Source organism: Rhipicephalus microplus, chromosome 5, assembly GCF_043290135.1.
Source record: "Rhipicephalus microplus isolate Deutch F79 chromosome 5, USDA_Rmic, whole genome shotgun sequence".
NCBI lineage: Eukaryota > Metazoa > Arthropoda > Arachnida > Ixodida > Ixodidae > Rhipicephalus > Rhipicephalus microplus.
Window position 1 is genome coordinate 882,896 of NC_134704.1, and position 20,366 is coordinate 903,261.

Genomic DNA, 20,366 nt, shown 5'->3' on the forward strand with positions numbered 1-20,366 from the left:
AAGCCCTAGCGAGCCAAAAAGGGCAAAGAGAACGAAGAAGAAGTGTGGTGAGCGCCTCGTTCTGGAAATACAAGCTCGTGTCTTTCTGCCCCACTGTTCCTGTCTTGTCTCTACGGCTCTTGGTGCGTGACAATATATTGATACGTGTATGGAACTGTCGCTTCGGCACAGCTGAAATGGCACCCGAAAGGAGGAAGACCACAATGTGGTTGTTGTGGGTTGGTCTCTCGAGCTTCCCCCATTGGCCTGCATGACTGTGCGCTCTTTAAGCCGTTAGCAAGACCTGCTGTCGGTGAATAAATCTTCCCTGTAACATCTTTTGGTGGAGGTGCTGGGTCTTCACACAACCCGACTCTGGAACTCCTCAGTGGATGCCAGCTTTGTCCAGCTGCGATGCCTGAAACCGGCACTCAGGCCTCGCCATCTGTGCCGGCTGCGTCACCTGTAATTTCCTCCCCATCTTTTTGACCCTGGCACGTTTTCTGGGACGGACAGCACGGATGTCAAAGAATGGCTCGCATTATTTGAGCGTGTCAGCAAGCACTACAGGTGGAACGAGACGCTTATGCTGGCAAATATTCTATTCTACCTAAGGGGTACGGCATGCGCCTGGTATGAGACGCATGAAGAAGAATTAACCAGCTGGGACATATGTAAGCAAAAGCTTCGCGACTTGTTTGGTCGGTCAGTTGCTCATCATATGGCAGCCAGGCAGGAACTCGCGTCATGTGTTCAATCGTCGATGAAGTCGTACGTCACGTACATCCAAGACGTACTGGCACTGTGCCGAAAGACTGACAAAAACATGTCCGAGGCGGACAAGATCAGCAACGTGTTGAAAGGCATTGCTGACGATGCTTTCAACATACTTATGTGTAAGAACTGTACCACTGTCGACTCCATCATATCTGAATGTCGACGATTTGAACAAGCTAAAGGAAGGCGAATAACCCACTACTTCACGAGACTACCAAACACCGTTGCGACTTCGTCTTGCGAAGATTCTGCAGCTCCCCGTTCACTTGCGCCTCCTGCCAATATCACAAGGATTGTTCGCCAGGAGCTGGAGGCCATGGCACCCGCTTCCTATCAGTCCTGCGCAAGACCACTGGGCAACAGTCTCGCTTCACCTCGCCCTTCACCTTCACCTCACCGTTCATCTCCATGCTCTGAACCGTCCTACGCTGACGTCGTTGCCCAAAGAAACTGGTCTAGCCGCTCGCCGTCACCTCAGGGTCGGCCGTCACGTTCCCCTCAACAGCCGACCCTGAGCAATTACGCATCGGCCTATGCCAAAAACATCATAAAAACAGCTTACGTGAAATATACTTTAATTATGTTGTTAATTTAAAAACAGTGTGTATTAATTATTATAAGACACCCTCAATGTCTCCACACTGTATTGCAGGCCATGGACTGCGTTACAATTCTGCCCCTTGTGACAAACAAGCAGTTCAATTATAACCTGTCATTTTGTGGTACAAGAAGGAAGATACTGTTCCATAAATAAAGCACTACTGCCTTGTTTTGTTGTTATATAAAGCGATATTGCTAAAAGAAGTGACAAGGATATGTATGAAATGCATTATTCGCTGCTGAAAAGCTGTTGCTGGAACCTCGTGCTGACGTGCTCTACAGTGAAGATGATAGAAAGGCATGCTTCTTACTACCTTGTGGTTGTTCAGTTTGTAATTCTTTTTTCTCCCTTAAAAGAAAATATATGGTTTCGAGACTTTCTGCTTATCTTGCCGACAAGCTATTTTAGGCAGCAATAAGAAATCCATATTTTTACTTGGACCGCTACATTGCAAAAGTCAAGTCGCAATATGAGTAAAATTGACGTTTTTCCAAATTTACCACAATATTTTGGCATTGCTCTTGCTTCGTTAGCTCCCAAATTATTTTAATTATTTAATATAGGAACATATAAAGCAGAAAATGTTAATATATTACTGGCAAAAAAAATGTGCTTTTTATAAAAAAATGCTAAATGTGCAACATATTGTAATTTTTTGACAAAGTGAAAAATAAAAAAAAATGAAAAAAAAACGAATAAACTATAATAGTCATGAAAGAGTATTGCCTTGAGAATAATGCAAAAGTTGTTTTGTATTAATTACTCAAACCAGCGATATTATACAAATTACTTAGCGTGACACAGTTTCACTTATATGCCCTAAGTTTGAAGCGCCCTCTAGCCAACACCAAACTTTTTCGTGAAATATAATGGCTCAATAACTACATGTCACATTCACATATATCTCCACGATTTTTTTTCAACATGATCGGAGATGGTTGAAAATTGATTGGGTACATTTGGTATGGAATGACCCATATTTGGTTCATGGTTTCGCTGTGTTCTCAAGATATAATTACTGAAATTTGTAGCCACAGGCATCCTCTCTGGTATTGTACTGTATGTTTTTGCTAGGCATTTACTTTTCTGATGCTGTTTTCTTATTCTAATTCTGGCTGCGTCGAGAACTCTTATTACCTGTTTGCTTTTGTATTCGTCTGGTCTTGTGTGTTTTATTTTCTGATACGGCATACTGCCTCTTTCTAAGAGGTTTCGTGTGCATTTTTTGCTTCATGAACTGCTTTTGTTGTGTAGTCATGTGATATTGACATATGATAGCCCTCCATTGAGGCTGATGATGTAGAAGACCTCGATATAAATTTTTTGAGTCCGCTGTACATCTGTGAGATGCGTGCTTCTGTTTCTTTAGGTACCGTGCAGCTCACAGACCTGCAGTTAAAGGCCGAGGCACTGGTATGTTGTTCTCTGAGCCAGCCTTGTCCTTGTTTCTAGGTGGTGCTGTTTGTGTATTTCAGTATGAACTGGAGCTGCCCATTGAAGTGAAGGCCGGTTGCATCGGTAAGTAGGGCCCTGTGACGACTGTCTGTCATAATATGCGCCCCCCCTCCCCCTTCCTCAGGCAAGCTCTCAGTGGACATTCCCTGGCTGAGCCTGTATGCAGAGCCTGTGCTTGTCCATGTGGAGGATGTGTTAATCTTGGCTGCCCCCATTTGTGATGAGCCGTACGATGCGGACAAGGAGCGTCTCCTGGCGAGGGCACTCAAGTCTCACCGACTGGAGCTTCTGGAGACCAATCTGGCCGAGCTGGGTAGGAGGAGGTCCTCCTGCAGGTCTTTTTTGGCATCACAGGTTGTGCTTTCTTTACCTAGATAAACCACGAGGGTTTGTGGAAAACTTTCTTGGGACCATCATGAATAATGTGCAGGTACATTTGTTCTTATCTGCAATACTGGTGCTGTTTGTTCACACCTGGGATCCCTGCAGGTCTCCGTGCAGAATGTACACATTCGTTACGAACACGCACTGAGCAGTGCTAGGCAGCCGTTTGCATGTGGCATAGTGCTCCAGTCCCTGTCTGCCATCACCACCAATAGCAAATGGAAGCCAATTCAACTGAATTCCTCATTCAAGACAATCTACAAGGCAAGTTTACTTCATTGTGGCTTGCTTTTTATAAAGTGGGCCGCACTTAGCAGGTTATAACCTAACCAAGGCAACAAGGGGGGCATTTTTTACTATTGATGTGTTTTATTCAGCTCAAAATGATGCTCTCTATCCCTTATATTGTTGTATATCTCTAACAAGTATGGTATTTCTTTATAATAAAGCCACACTGTAGTGTCAGTGGTGATCCAAGTTTCATTTATTCCAGCTAGTCAAGTTGGAGTCCTTCTCTATCTACTGGAGCTATTGCCACTCAAGCGACGGCCTCATCCGACATCAGCTGCCATCAGCCATCTGGAAGGTAGCAAATCAAATCTTTTAACCAGATGGGATCAAATAGGCAGTGTTCATAAACTGTTAGCATTGCATGACAGCTTATTTGAGGAGCTTATTCATTGTTCTTTTCATTCACAAATCATAATAATGATCTTTTTAAGTAGTGAACCTTGTCTGAACTGTCATGCCATGTGAGGGTGGTGTATGCACAAGAAGCAGTTTCTCTAGAAAGTGATGCTGCTACAGCAGTGATGCTTCCATTCCAGTCCAATTTGTGTTATACGGAGGCTATTATGAGTAATGGCAACTTCACTACTGTAATACCTGAGGATGCGTTCGTCGCAAGATATGTAAGCTGGCTTCGCCTGGTCAGTTGAAATGCGGACGTTGTTCCTATTCATGCGAAGGCTGATGTTTTTGTCATCGCGATGAACAACCAGGTAGGGTCTGTTGTAAGGAGGCTGGAAAGGCTTGCGGATGGCAGCATTGTGGAGGAAGGCATGTGTGCACATTTCCAGCTTCTTGAAGGCTGAAAGTGTAGGTTTACAGTGGTGGGCTGCCGGTAATGGGCGCAGGGCGGCAATGGTGTGTCGGAGCCAGGCGACAAAGTTGCTGGGATCTCGCATCGTGGTGTTGGATGGCAGTGCAGCGAGAAATTTGTTTGGGAGACAGAGTGTTTACCTTTTGAAGAGCTCTGCAGGTGTAGCATGAACAGGGTTGCCGTTGAGTATTAGCCCCGAGAACGAACACTGGCGATGCAGCAGTTGGGGGGACATGATGTCACGGCAAGGACTCGTTTCGTGGCTGTAAATCGCCCTTTTTTGCGCCCGCCGTGTGTCCACTACAACGCGATAGGTTGGTGATAACTGCTCATTGTTGCTATGCAAATCTACCAAGGTAAAAGGCGGCTGTGTACATGCGGGCCAAAGCTAAGTGAGCTGCAGAAAGTTGCGATAATCTAATGGGCAAACTTGCGTCCGAATGGGAGGTCAACTGTTAAAATGGTGGTGCATTATAGCAAGGCATTCGTTGCTGTCACCACTTATGCCAAGAAATCAGTGCTAAAATGCTTTACGCTGAAGATTCTCATTTTATTACAACTTGGCGTACTCTCCGCGGTTACAACACATATCCCGAAAAATTACAAATAAGATCACAATGTTTTCAAATTCACTAAATACATTGCGATTTTTATGCAGATTATTGTGGCGATTTCACAAAGTTGCATCTTTTGCTAAAAGAGACAATACGTGAATTCATTATAAAAAATCTTTCAACATATCCAGAATGTTGCACAAAACTATACGGTCACACGCAAAACGTTCTGGGAAATGCTGAGATGTTAGTGTACTTGAATTCCATAAATGTTTATTTTAAACAGCTTGTCATCGGGGGTTATGTGGTGGCCATATATTCCGATTTGCATGAACTGCTGGTCCGACCAAACGCCCCCTCACAAGCGGTAATGATTGATTCACGAGGGAGCACTACTGATAACAATCGTTTGCTTTGCAGGCGATTGAAAGTCGAAATGAGTGTTGTGAACAGTTTTGATGGCGCTATTCGTGACATGGCCCACGTAATAAATAAACAGTCCTTGCCTATATAATTTATTGTCTGGTCTCACATGTTATATATCCATAAACAAGTTATGAAGCTCGGGTGTTATCAAATGCAAGGAAAATTAATTTACGAGGGAGCTATCAATCTATAATTACTAGTGTAAAACCGCCTGTGCCACGACACCGCACGAAGTTTCTGCAATAAAACTCAACTCATTTTTAGTGAGATTCAACCCATTCATCGCCAGGAAAAGTATTGAAGGTTCATGTTTCCGTCTACGGCTAAATTTACAAAACCAAACGAGAAAAAGAAAAATCAACACTTGTTGCCAGACCTGTAATGGCGCCCTCAGCTAAATCAGTTGTGTTATTCTCCGCGAATATGTTTGCAAAAAAGAGCATAGCATTTTCCATCCGCGACGTCCACGGACCCAGCACGAATGGCAGAAATCCGCAACGTGGCGTCACATGATGCGCCGTCTGTCGCGAAAAAGACAGATTCGGTTTGTCGTGTGGATACACGCTAAGTCACAACTGACAGTTTCATTGAAACACAGAGTGGTTGCGTGGATTTCGATCATCTCCTGGTTAGTTACGTCTAGCGCGTCGCCTATGCTGCCCACGCCATCACTGCCAGGCGACTTGCTATATAGTGTGCCCGTAGATTTGCTGTGTCGATTGCTCGTCCCCACTTCGCTCCAGACCAAGCGTAGATGACCAGAGTAGTGTGTTTAATTAGTGTGAGATTAATTAGCATCAGGATAACAAACTTCTATCGAATGAAGTGCGCTGCGATTATCTTTACTCCATTTCACACATCAGGTGTAACGCTGAGGAGGCTAGGAAGACTCCTTGCAGTAGATACTTTCATGTTTTTACCATCCAAAATATATTCTTTTTGTTTCATGTTTTTACCATCCAAAATATATTCTTTTTGTTTGGGGCTGAGTACGTGCATATTTTGTATCGCACACAAACACACACACACATGCACACTCCTGCATGGTGGCAAGTCTGGTAAGCTGATTAGTACTGTACATTTGCTGAAAACTATTGGAATTTTTTTTAACAGAGATAGTTTTGATTGACGTTGATGTTTGGCCCTAAAGAACTGCTCCAAAACGAACTCTTACTACTACAAAACGCACCTTTGGTGCTCCAAACCTGCATCAAAGATGCTCCAAAACAGCATTATTCTTGCTCCTTGAGCTGCTCCAAAACACTGAAGTTCACTTCCACCCCTGTGTACCGCAAGGCCAAGAGCATTGAAAACACCTACGCCCACAGGTGCATCAGTACAAGCAGGCATTTGGTGCTTAGCGACACCACAGACACAAGCCAATGGGGGGAAGGGGTTTTGACTTCCTCCCACGCCTTGCGGTGCGTGGCTTAGCCGTGTCCGGGGAAAAGGGGATCCTGGAGGTTGAGCCAATGCTGGGTGTTTGGACCTTTAAGTCCTCTGGCAGAGGCAACACAACCCTTTGGCCCCCGCTTTACGTAGAGGGCAACCCTGGGCTAACCCACCAAGGGGAAATCGGCAGTCACGTTTCTCCTGTCTCCTTTTCTCCATCCATCTTCATCTTTTTCTATTACTTTTGATCTTTCTTGTGCTCTTCTCACTTTTATTTGCTTCCACGTTTCTCAGCAGCAAAGGTTAACCTGGTGTAAATACCTAACCTTGGGTAGATGTATTTGGTTATAGTGGCCATGTACGGCTGGTGCTTGTGTGTTTTTTTTTTTTTTGCGTCTCGTCATCCCCTCATTGGGCTCGGAGGTGGGTGGCTGCCATGGCTGCCGAATAAGTTACAAAATTTCTGGGAACTCCTAGCCCCTTCACAACTGATTGCCCACCAAGAGGTGGCGCACCCATGTAATTTTTCAACTTCTCCCCTCCAAGAAAGACAAGTACCCCAAATTACACATAATTCACTGCAACAGCACAGCAAAGAATGCGAGAAACATTCCACCGTTTCAAGTATCTAGGTGCCTTATGAAAACACTAGGTTCCAGATACAAAGCCACAAAAACTGCCAGTGGTGACCTACTCCTGGAACTCAAAGACAATCAAAAGTTCTAGAGACTATGCATCTTGACAGCTTTTGGCGATCAGGCCATCTCTATAACACCACACTGAATACCTAACGCCGTGAAGGGTGTCATGTCTGACGGCGAACTGATGGATTTAACCAATGAAGAGCTCCTGACAGCTTGGAAAGATGAGAATGTCATCGAAGTGCAGCGCATCAAAATAAGAAGAGAAAACAAGAAAATTTCGCCGAAACACATCATACTGACTTTAGCATCTACAACTCTCCCCACTGAAATTACAACAGGCTATCTCAACCCGTGGTGCTGCTTTAAATGTCAGCGGTTTAGGCATGGCTCTCAGAGCTGCCGAGGCCAGTTTACCTGCGCGAAATGTGGCTCCAAAGGTCATTTCGCTGACAATTGGAATTCTGAAGTACACTGCAAGAACTTGGATGGGGATCGTCCCGCATACTCCAGGTGTGGCCTGGTCGGTCGGTCGGCATGGCTTTCAGAGCTGCCGAGGCCAGTTTACCTGCGCGAAATGTGGCTCCATTTTGCTGACGATTGTAATTCTGAAGTACACTGCACCAACTTGAATGGGGATCGTCCCGCATACTCCAGGTGTGGCCTGGAAACGCAGTCGGTCTCCCCTGAAAACGCAGTCAACCCCCTGAAAACCCCCTGAAGACGCAGTCATCAACAGAATGCAGCGTTCAACATAGAAACAGGTATGTGGCATGCTCCTGGGAAGTTGTCTATAGGACCCCCCTTTCATGCGGTGCTTGTTATGTCGGAACGATTGTAAGGTGTCTGAACGATCAGCTGAGAGAACACGCTAACAATGTTAGAAACGGGAAAGTATGGTTTTCTTGCTCAGCACTGCACTGAGTGCAGTTGTGTGCCCCTTTTCAAGCACACAGCGACGCTGTACAAGCACAAAGATGAGCGCACCCGAGTCATTGTCGAGGCCGCACAGATGGCACGCGAACAGGTGCCTTGCATTAGCAAGCCCTCCGTGGCTTTGTCCGAGAAAGAACTAAGGTTTCTCGAAGGTGTCGGTGCGCTCAAGTAGTTATATTATCTTTACTTTTCTGTTTCGTTTCCTTGTAAATTTTTCTTTGCCGTTTTTTTGTGCTTTTGTTTTTTGTTTTTGTTCTTCTCTTACTCATGTTCTGCTCTTTGTGCCATATGGTTTTTTGCCACATGGTTACTGTCGCCTCTATATATTTTTGCGCTCTGCGCAATAAACTCAGTTGGAAGTTAGCGCTTGTGTCCTTCATGTCCTTCTTGTTTCTGTGTCGTCGTTTTGTTCACGAGCTATAACTATTTTCATGCCATACCAACTAGCCCAAGCTGCCACTCTTCTGTCGGGGAGGTCATCGATCATACTTTTGTTTTTTGGTGGCCATCTCGTAAACTTAGATGTAATCCGATCTTCTCAACCTGGTGGGTTCGCGAATTCTTGCATTTCGAGTTCGGTATGCTCCTCTTCTTTTGCAATTTAAATTGCATGCTGTAAAGTAAGGGTAGGACCCAGTTGCAAGTTTTGTCTTTGCACATTTTGTGCAGTTATTCCGCTGAACAGCTGATCGCAGACAATGGAATTGGCGGAGGCACCCATGTTTCATTTGCTCGCCATTGCCTGTATGGCAAAAATGTAGTCAGTAACTGATTCCCCCTATATTTGTTTGCGCATTTTGAAGTAGTGACGCATTAGGACTTCATTTCTTGGAGCCTTAAAATGGTTCTCTTGTTGTGTGAGTTCTGCAATGTATTCATCCTGCGTGCCTTCGTCGCGAGTCTTGTCGGTGCTTTTCACCTGGTCTTGTGCATTTCGTTGTGTCCAGTAGACATCAAGGCCCTCAACTCCGAGTGTGTTAGGTAGTAGACTCTTCTTGAGAGCGGGCCCGGCAGTGTCTCCAGCGGTGACGTCGATGTATGGCTGAAAGACACGGGGCCACTTAGCCCAAGGCATGGGAGGAGTGCCTGGAGTTTGCAAGAATGGCGGAGGAGCAATTACGGGGTCATGTTGGAACGCTGAGGCACTGAGGAGTCACAGTCGCTAGTATGCGTTGGCTAGTCACTGGTGCCAGCAAGCATTGGCCAAACGAGCACGGGTGGCCGCAGTAGGCCTAGCGCAGTTCGTGCAGTGTGCAAGTAGGATGGTGCCCTGTAGATGCGCCCGAAAAGGTGGCAATCTGCATAGAAAATCGGCAGAGGATGTCGACGAAGTACGTAAAATGCTTACTTCTTGCTCATCTCATTGCCAGTTTGTTGTATCGTCACCGGATGCACTGTTTGACGGAGACAATGGGCACGTTAGCGTCAGAGTGCTGTGAAAATGTCACGCTAGGCCGAGAATGTGGAGGGGACTTTTTATTCAGAAAGTGTGCGTCAGTGCGTAGCAATGGTTACACAATATAGCTGTTGTGTGGCGCTATAGGACACATCCCGCGAAACCGAAACTAATCGGAGGCCCATGACTTTGGAATCAGTATTTCTAAATTAAGGACATGAAATGCCGGACACCACAGTTTCAAGCAGGGATGTGACGTCCCTGGTGACTTGTCACGCTGGCATTGATTGCAGGAGCACGCCCAGGTGCGGCAATCCTGCCGCATGTAGGGTTAGATATAGCGATCAGCCACGATGTGTGAAGAGGCTTGTATTTGGAGATAGCTGAGATTGTACAGCTGGTTGAGAAGGCCATAGTGATGAGACAGGATAACATAGGGCCTGGTTCGTTGTCTATATCATCATCATCATCATCATCATCATCATCATCATCATCATCAGCCTGACTACGTCCACTGCAGGACAAAGGCCTCTCCCATGTTCCGCCAGTTAACCCGGTCCTGTGCTTGATGCTGCCAATTTATACCTGCAAACTTCTTAATCTCATTTGCCCACCTAACCTTCTGTCTCCCCCTAACATGCTTCCCTTCTCTGGGAATCCAGTTAGTTACCCTTAATGACCAGCGGTTATCCTGTCTACGCGCTACATGCCCGGCCAATGTCCAGTTCCTCTTCTTGATTTCAGATATGATATCCTTAATGCCCGTTTGTTCCCTAATCCACTCTGCTCTGTTCTTGTCTCTTAAGGTTACACCTGCCATTTTTCTTTCCATTGCTCGCTGCGTCGTCCTCAACTTAAGCTGAACCCTCTTTGTAAGTCTCCAGGTTTCTGCTCCGTAGCTAAGTACCGGCAAGATACAGCTGTTATATACCTTCCTCTTGAGGGATAGTAGCAATCTACCTGTCATAATTTGAGAGTGCTTGCCAAATGTGCACCCCATTCTTATTCTTCCAGTTACTTCAATCTCGTGGTTTGGCTCCGCGGTTATTACCTGCCCTAAGTAGACATAGTCTTTTAAAACTTGAAGTGCACAATTACCTATCTCGAAGCGCTGCTTCTTTCCGAGGTTGTAGTACATTACTTTCGTTTTCTGCAGATTAATTTTAAGACCCACCTTTCTGCTCTCCGTGTCTAACTCCGTAATCATGAGTTGCAATTCGTCCCCTGAGTTACTCAGCAATGCAATTTCATCGGCGAAGCGCAGGTTACTAAGGTATTCTCCATTAACTCTTATCCCTACCTGTTCCCATTCTAGGCTTCTGAAAATCTCCTGTAAGCATGCGGTAAATAGCATTGGGGAGATTGTGTCCCGCAGCCTTACACCCTTCTTGATTGGTATTCTGTTGCTTTCTTCATGAAGCACTATGGTAGCAGTTGATATCCTGTAGATTTCTTCCAGAATGTTTATATATACTTCATCTACGCCCTGATTCCACAGTGTCTGCATGACTGCTGATATTTCTAGTGAATCAAACGCCTTCTCGTAATCTATGAAGGCTATGTATAGTGGTTGGTTATACTCTGAGCATTTCTCTATTACCTGATTGATAGTATGAATGTGGTCAATTGTTGAGTAGCCTGTTCGAAATCCTGCTTGTTCCTTTGGTTGATTGAATTCTAATGTTTGCTTTACTCTGTTAGCAATTACCTTTGTAAATAGCTTGTATACTACAGAGAGCAAGCTGATCGGCCTGTGATTCTTCAAGTCCTTGTCATCTCCTTTCTTATGTATCAAGATGACGTTAGCGTTCTTCCAAGACTCTGGTACTCTTCCCGTCAGGAGACACCTCGTAAACAGGGTGGCTAGTTTTTCTAACACAATCTGTCCTCCATCTTTCAGCAGATCTGATCTTAGCTGATCCTCACCAGCAGCTTTGCCTCTTTGCATGATCTCCAAAGCTTTTCTGACTTCTTTTATCATTACTGGTGGGGTGTCATCTGGGTTACTGCTAGTTCTTATAGTATTAAGGTCGTGGTTGTCTCGGCTACTGTACAGATCTTTGTAAAACTCCTCCGCTATTTTAACTATCCTATCCATATTGGTAGTTATTTTGCCTTCTTGGTCCCTTAGTGCATACATCCGACTTTTGTCTATCCCAAGTTTCCTCTTCACTGCTTTGACGCTTCCTCCGTTTTTCAGAGCGTGTTCAATTCTCTCCATGTTATGCCTTCTTACATCGCATACTTTACGTCTATTAATCAACTTCGAAAGCTCTGCCAGTTCTATTTTGTCTGTTGTACTTGACACTTTCATGATTTGATGCTTCTTAATTAGGTTCTTTGTTTCCTGGGAAAGCTTGCCAGTGTCCTGTCTAACTACCCTGCCTCCAACTGCCACTGCACACTCCGTAATGATACTCGTCAGATTATCATTCATTGTATCTACGCTAAGGTTGGTTTCCTCCCTAAGAGCCGAGTACCTGTTCTGCAGCGACACTCTGAATTCCTGTACTTTCCCTCTCAGTGCTAGCTCATTGATTGGCTTCTTGCGTATCAGTTTCTGTCGTTCCTTCTTCAAGTCTAGGTGAATTCGAGACCGTACCATTCCATGGTCACTGCATCGTACCTTGCCAACCACTTCCACATCCTGCACGATTCCTGGGTGTGCACTCATTGTAAAGTCTATTTCGTTCTTATTTTCCCCATTAGGGCTCCTCCATGTCCACTTGCGGTTTTCTCGTTTTCGGTAGAAGGTATTCGAAATCCGTAAATTATTGCATTCTGCGAATTCTACTAGTAGCTCTCCTCTGGCGTTTCTAGTACCGATGCCATAATCTCCTACTGCCTGGTCTCCAGCCTGCTTCTTCCCTACCTTTGCATTAAAGTCACCCATCACTTTAGTATACTGTCTTTTTACCTTACTCATTGCCGATTCCACGTCTTCATAGAAGCTTTCAACTGAAGCGTCATCAGTTGATGACGCTTCAGTTATCTATATATCGCAGTGGATAGTGGTTGTCGACACATGTGTGGGGACCAAGTGCAGCTGTAGCGATGACCTGCCCTTAACAAGTTTCTTCAATTCAGCGTCCGTAGTCTGAACCATGGAGAGGACATCAGCTGTTATCTGGGAAGAGGTAATAGCTGCAACACGGCAAAATTCATCAGCAAACATGTCTTTCCCACTGTCATGTCCAATGCTTCATGATAAAAGGGGCTGTGAACTGAACTAAGAGCTGGTTTGTCGCGGTGCTGAGAGAAGGCGTAGGTTAGAGGCTTGTGGTCATTGTGGATAGTGCAGTGCTGTGCTCCAAGAATGTGGTGAAAATGTTGTACTACTTCTTGAATCGTCATAAGTTCTGAGCATTAAGCTGGTGAACTCGCTGGGGAGGGGGTCATGGCTTTGTTGAAATTGGTTTAAGAGGGGTCATTTTTCGAGCTGAAAGTGTTTTGAAAATGAATGCCGATGGCTGCCAAGCGTTTCCTATGTATTGCATGTGGGCGGTGCTGATGGAAAAGCTAGAGGCTGTTGGAACAATCCCGAAGGAGCATGTTGCACGGGGTGGATAAGAAGAGGGGCGGTGCAGAGAGCTGCTTTGCATTATTCAAAAATTTTAGCTAAGGTTGGTGTCTATGGGACGGATTGGTTTTCTAGTAAACCAGCCAAGGAATTGTGAACGGTAGCCTGGTAGCCCATGATATACGGCAGAAAACCCCTGTAATAGTTCAGATTGCTGAGGAAACTGTGAAAGTTTTTTAGAGGTGGTGGGTTGAGGGTAGTTCTGCAAGTGTGAAATCCATTGAGGGAAGCGTTGAGTTCCCTCTGATGAAACTTCGTGGCCGAGGAAATGGGTGGTGGGAGCTTCGAGTGGGCTTTTTTGGACATTGAGGAGTAGGCCATGGTCATTCAGGCGCTGGAACAGCTGACGAAGGTTCCTGTGGTGTTCTTCGGCATTATGGGAAAAGTCCATTATGTCATCAAGATAGACAAAAAAGATGTTTAGATAACTGAAAATACGAACAGCACAACTTAGTTATAGTTAAAGCAGAACTACGGAAGCAAGGAACAACTACAGGAAAGAGCACTGACTTTCAACAATCATACTAGCTTTCGACCATACTATTAGGTTGTGCTGTTCATGTTATGTCTGACCAACTTGCCCAAGTTTCCACGTTTCATAAGATGTTGAGCTTTTGGACGACTTCGTCAGTGAAGTGTTTAAAGGTTTGTCCAGCGTTCCTCGGGCAAAAGCTCATGAAGGGAAACTCAAACAAGTTAAATGGGGTAAATATTACAGTTTTTGGGATGCCGTTGAGATTGACGTGTATACGCATGTAGACCGTCACCAAGTCTAGCACAGAGAAGACGTTTCAGCCATGAAAGTGATGGGCAAATTTTGTATGTGGTTAACGGGATACCTGTCTTGGAATGGCGTGGGCATTGAAGGCACGGTATTTATCACAGGGCTGCCAGCCTTCCATCTCCTTCAGGACCAGTTGAAGTGGCAAGAACCAAGGGCCACCAGAGTGGTGAACAATGCCTTCATGGAGCATGACTTAGAACTCTGCCTGAGCTATGCACATGCAGTTCGGGGTAAGGCGACGGGCCCTGCAGAAAACTGGAGTGCCTGGAGTAGGGATGGTGTAATGCACCTTAGTGTGCTGCACATTGCGTGGTGGTTCGCTGGGGTGCGTCATACTAGGAAATTCGGCAAGGATGGGCTGGTATGGTGAATTATTTTCTATGCTCTGTACTCTGATGCTTGGCTGTGGGGTGGTCGTTCTCTGGCCTGGCGAAGAGTGTCCTGTTGCGTGTTGCATCACAAGGCAGTTGTGGTGACAGTCCAGAAGGATGTTGTAGTGTGCCAGGAAGATTGAGGTGTTGATTGGCTCGGCGACCTTGGCAATGACGAAATTACGGTGAAAGTCGTGGCTTAAGTTTTTGAGGTAGTTGTGCAGGTGCAGCGAGTGGTACATCTTGATTGTGGACCTGTTCGCCGCACTGAGCTTGAAAGATGTCAGATGATGAGGACCTAGATGCAACGGCCTCCATGTTGGCAGCTGGTAGATGTGCCTACGAGGTGCCGTTGACATTTCCCTCGTGCCCAGGGGAGCAGGGCATTTGACATTGCTAGGCATTGTCACCAAAGCATTGATAGTAGTAACACCAGTAGCCCTCACCACGCTGCTGTGACGGAACGGTGTTCTGATGGCGTGGTTGTGTTGGAAGGTTTTGATCCGGATGTCGTTGAATAGAGCTGAGTTGCAGACTGATATTGTTGATATGGCACACTAGCTCTGTTGTGCTCAGTACTGTGGTGACAGCCTGGATGGTCGGCTAGAACTGTGGAAAAGGGTACCTTGATGACGTGATCAGTGATCTTGGCAAGTTGGCCGAGTGGTTGCGGAAAGTGAGCCCGCACAATTGTCTGGACATGAGCTCTAAGTCATTTACGCCAAAGTGTCCACAGGAATTTGTCCTGTACTTTCCTGTTGCCCATAGAGCACGCACGTGGCAGACGAACTGCGATGTCGTGTGCTTGCAAGCTCTGCAGACTGAAGTTCCTGAGCTCTTTGGTCTTCTGAGAGCGACAGGTGGTGTACGAGTTCAGTTTTGAGGTGTTCATACACGTCGGCCATTGACACCTGTTGATACATGTTAGCCGTTAACAATTACCGTTCTCTGACATACATATACACGCATACAGGGGAACCGAGGCCAGTATGTCCATCTCAATTTCTCTTCAGGAGTTCAATCCTGGCTCATCCAGATCCTACCCATTGCAAAACTTCAACCTGGCCACAGACTACTAGGAATGGTGTTATGTGGACGCTGGGGCACTGTCTAAGGCTATTGAATCATCTGTATCTCCTGGAACTTTGGTCTCTGCATCGGTATCCACAAGGACCTAAACAAATTTGAACAGTAGGCGAGGTCGTACTACTGCAAGACGACAAAAGAAATCAGTGCTTTTGACCGCTAGGACAAATATTAGACGTACACCCTGGTCGTGATGCACTGGTGCAGGCTTACATCATCAAAACGCAAAACAGAAAGTGTTTAAAAGACTCGCTTAAGCTCTGCATCACCTGGAAATGCCTACTGCATGTGGGGTGGGGCTGGATGTAAAAAAATATGAAGTACAAATAAATGCTGCCAGCCAGTGCAGGCAAAAAGAAAAAAATAGTTCACATTCAGTCATGGGGCAATGTGATCAGGCTGAGTTATTCTACATCAGCTAACGCCTTAAAAGTTCATGAGTGGTCTAGCAAGAATATCCCAGACCACATTGGCCTAGCGGGCGTTCAGATGGCCGATGACGTAATCGTAGTGGCGTTGGTCCTGTATGATGCCTGCAAGGTAGAATTGGGCTTCGACTTGGCCGAACTATACCGATAGTGAGTCTGCCCAAAACGGCGGATGCTTGACAGCGACACGCCAGACACCATTTGGAACAATGTGTTGGATGTCGTTTTCAGGGGTTCTGACAGCCATTGTGTAGCCAGCACGAACAGGCAGAGTTGACGAGGCATCGCGAGAATGATGCTGTTGCTGGGTCTGTAGTTGCTCATGGAGTTGTTTCACTTGCTTGCTAAGAGCGGCAAGTTTTTACGGGTCGCCTGATTTGGGATGCTATGTCGATGGAAGGACGAATCTCAACATAAAACGCAACAACTTGTTCATTCAACTACCAGCAGTATTGTGAGAGCATCTGGACACTATGCTCGTCTATGGTATCGAAGCAATATTGAGTGCCTTCCAAGTTTGGCTGCTTGGTTTTGTAGCCAACGCTACACCACAGCGGCAGACCAGATTTAATTGTTAAACTGATACTGCAGCATAAAAACGTTGTAGTGAACAGTTTACGTCATCTTAGAAGACGTACAGAGGTTCTGTGGATATTTACTGTTATATTGTGAAAAACGATGTTGTTATGAGATTTTACTTTAGTTCTGAGAGCTGGAAAAATCAACGCTGATATGGAGACAGCAATGTGCCTTCTTATGCATCCTTTTTCGCCCTTCCCACGGCAAGACTGTCACTGAATCTTCACACGTAAGTTGACCTTTTGGCAGATCATCTGCCATTATAGAAGATTATGGCATTTTATGTATAAAACCTGTAAGTTGAGCTCACATATAACGGCCCCATTCAAAACAAGCTTGCTTAAAATGAACGATACCCACGTGACCATGAAAATATACATTTCAATGGCCCAAAATCGCACTTACAATGAACGTATTCGAGCGTCTCCAAACGGAGCCGGCGATGCTCAGACACTCGGAGAACGGAGTCGGTGCTCCGGCGACTTCTGAGGAAACCACCTTCAGCCACTTGGCATCTTCGGCTAATGTGCACTGGCACCGTAATGATGGAAAGGAAGTTACCTCAAACACCACTTGAATTTCACGCCCCGCTACGGGCCAGACAAACTTGTGAACCATAAGACTCGAATCCACAACAGCAGCGCCATCTGGGAGGGACGCCATTCAGCAGATAACTATTTCCAGCATCCTGTTCGTACTGGGAATAAGAGAGCAGACGATGGCAAACCATACATTGAGAGACACTTACGAGACGCTACTTCTCCTGTGGGCGTGTGTCTGTTTTCCAGGCGGTTGTGCTGCATAAGTTCTGTACAAACTCGGTGAGGGTTACAGAAATGTTTGCATCGCCTTCAGTGTCCAGTGAAATCCTGGCATCAAAGTAGCTTTGTGCGAGTAGGGTCGGGCGATGTAAGCTCGCAGACGTTTTTTCCGGCCTGTTCGGCCGTGTTCTGCGGCAACGCCAGCTGTAAATTACACCTAAAATGATTTAGCGTCACGCATCATCTTCCAGCACGCGCGGGCTGATGGGGCTGCACCCTGCTCCACCGCCGACCTCTGGGGTGCGGCGGTGGCGCGCACTTGCGTTGGGGCCGGCCCAGCCGAACACGTGAACCCGCATGCGTGGTGCCCATACGAACGTACGGCACCGCACGAGTGCACAAAAAACGGCACCGGTACCACCAGCCGAAGATGCCAATAAGCCATCTGTGAGTTGCCCGTAAGTTCTTATTGTTAAATGCTGACCCTGCCTCCACTGCCCTCTAACTGTCGCTCTCTCTGACAGTTTTTTGTTATGCACCCCCTCCGCCCTTCATCCCCCGCTACTTTGAGCATCCTGCATCACCAGACGAGGCCTGTGTTTTCACACTGCCACCGATTTTTCAAAGGTTTGTCGGCCAACAATAGTCTTTCCTCAGTTTTCGATCGCTGGTTCTGTTACACCACTATTGGCGTTACCGGCCTGGAGTGACCAGACCATTTGCCAATATTGTCGGCCATTAACTGTACCCGATTGTTTGCATCTGTGTCTTGTCTGGATCGGTGCCCTATTGTCTCAGTGCACGCGCTTGCGCTACCCCACCATCGTACATAACTTGTGATTTGTTTCTTGTTCTCACTGTTCTCACTCACTTTGCACTCAGCTCAGCAAACTTGCACGTGTTCGAAAGCATAAAAACAGCTTTTACATGGAACGAATCACGGATTATCGAAGTTGGCGGGGCCGTGCAAGTCTGCTGATGCCACAATGCGATACTTTGACCTCTGCCCATGCAGACCACTCACCCAAGTTTCCCTACGCGCGAGTTGCGTGTTTCGTGAACCCTGCAAGCAAGCTACCTGACCTGCTTTCGTGTTCTGGTTTTCAAGATCGCCTTCTTGCTGTATGCTCACCTATCTTCACTTTATTGCAACTCCTTCTCATGTCTCTCTTCTCTTTATCGCACCTCAATCGCCTGTCTCCGCGCTTCATGACGCCACGCTGGCTCGAATGAATAAATTTCATTTTCTGACTATCAAAGGACCCAGAGCAGTTCCTCGCTTGACTGCTTCTACGTCCTCCATGCATGACTTGCTCGCTATTGGTATCCGTTAGTGGTCAGGATGGTGGACGGGCGACCGTCGGCGCTTTTTTTTTTTATGCCGCTCTACAAGACGTGAAAGTGTGACTGCGTGGCTTGGGTGTAATTCTCATGCTTAAGAGTTATAGATGCTGCATTGTGGAGCGCTTGCGCTTATCTGTTGACCGCCCGGCAGCCTACTTGCCTCTTTGGGTGTTTTTGTATTCATCTGCGGAGACGGTGAAGGCTTCTAGGGTGGCAGTGACAGCTATAGTGTGCGAAACTGTTTTTGTGGAGCTGACTTCATCGATGTCGGACTGGATGCCCAGCCTATATGTCACAAATTTTATCTCAGGAGCGCTTGCGAAGGATTGGATTGAAAGATATGCACGAGTCGGAGGTCAAATCTATTTTAATATTACGCAAAATTTCAGAAATCTAAACAAACCTTTAAAACGCAAAAAAGAAACACACAATAACATGCTATCACAAAACTAACTTCAATCCAAGTCAAGTTCAATTCTTAGCCCTAATCTCTCTCTAGCCACATTGCCATTTCAAACTTTCTTACAGTTCATCCCGTTCGTTTTCACATAGACTCCGTGCCCTTGCCGTGTCGACGGTTCGTTGAGTCTGTCATCGACGTCCTCCTTAAGCTCCCATGGTCATCATCAGTAGTTTCCGCCTATTGTGCCATTCGTCTTCATTGCTGCTGTCCCAGTCTGGTTTCCCACGTCTTTGCAGCTTGGAGCCCTACAGCACAGTGACAGCTCATCCTTAGAGATTTTTCATTACGGCTCGGGTTGCGTGTCACGAGCTTCTCTCCGACCAATCTCCGACCAGCCTCTCTTCGAACATGGCGTGTCTGTCCACCATTGGGGCATCGCGCACGTACGCCGCGTTCCAGTGCACAGCACGTGCATCAGGCCCTCTTACTCATGACACTGAAGCTTTCGAACAGGACCACTCATGCGGCGATTTGTGGCAACACGTTGACTCCAACATGGGAGAGCGTGCGGGACATATGTTGCGATTGTTGCGATCATGGAGGAAGGAACCAACTGAGGAGAGACCCTAATGTCACTCGTTGTGAAGCCGTCGTGATGCTGGAAATTGGCCATATTGACTGGCACCTTCTCCTCTCTTGTTCACGTTCGAATGTCAAGCAGAAGGCGCGGCTCTCTCTCCGGCTCGGAAAGCACGTCGGCTGCACAGCGCATGTGTCGTGACGATCCGAAACCAACAAAATGAAGCTCAACACTCTGGGCCAGCTCAACACTGTTGGCGAATTCATTTCGTCTGACTTTTAAACAGTGAGTAACAGCTTGCCGACAGGGAAGCAAGCACAAGAGAACATGTGCTAGATTCACCGACTACGGTGAGTGTGGTGGCAACGTTTTCATGACATTCATATACATTAACTGTTCAGACAGCACGATCAGCTGTGCACCGCCTTCTATGGTTGCATTCCGTCGCTCTTGTGACCTACTCGGTGCCCAGTCAACGTGCCTGTATTTCACGTAAAAGCTCACCGTCGTAAGCATTGCGCAACCACAGTGACCTTGTGCACAGTAAAGTGACGCTCGAACGCGGTTGCTGTTGTGCAGAAGGGGCGAGCATAGCTAGAGAAGCAAAAAAGGTGTTTTAGTATGCACGTGCAAGCTGGTACTTTACACATATCGAACATGAAACTACATGTGCACATGACGTCCTCAACACAAATGTTTCGCCCGTTATCACAAGCAGAAACACTGAAGAACCTTCACTGACCTACAAGGAGTTCGTCGTGGTTCCGTTTTGTCATGGTGCCCGAACCCGATTTCTGTGAGCACTTC

At 46.4% G+C, this 20,366-nt stretch overlaps 1 protein-coding gene across 5 annotated transcripts in view; it reads left to right on the top strand.

Moving 5' to 3' along the window:
* The window catches only part of LOC119174040 (intermembrane lipid transfer protein VPS13A), a 1,344,268-nt gene that overhangs the window by 51,446 nt on the left and 1,272,456 nt on the right, over positions 1-20,366 (top strand). Inside the window, exons 3-8 of one of the 5 annotated variants that reach the window (XM_075894208.1) lie at positions 2,727-2,770; positions 2,833-2,875; positions 2,937-3,125; positions 3,187-3,242; positions 3,302-3,460; positions 3,690-3,782. In XM_075894208.1, the coding sequence (XP_075750323.1) occupies positions 2,727-2,770; positions 2,833-2,875; positions 2,937-3,125; positions 3,187-3,242; positions 3,302-3,460; positions 3,690-3,782 (584 nt within the window). The other 4 variants (XM_075894209.1, XM_075894213.1, XM_075894212.1 and 1 more) reach the window with 4 other exon arrangements.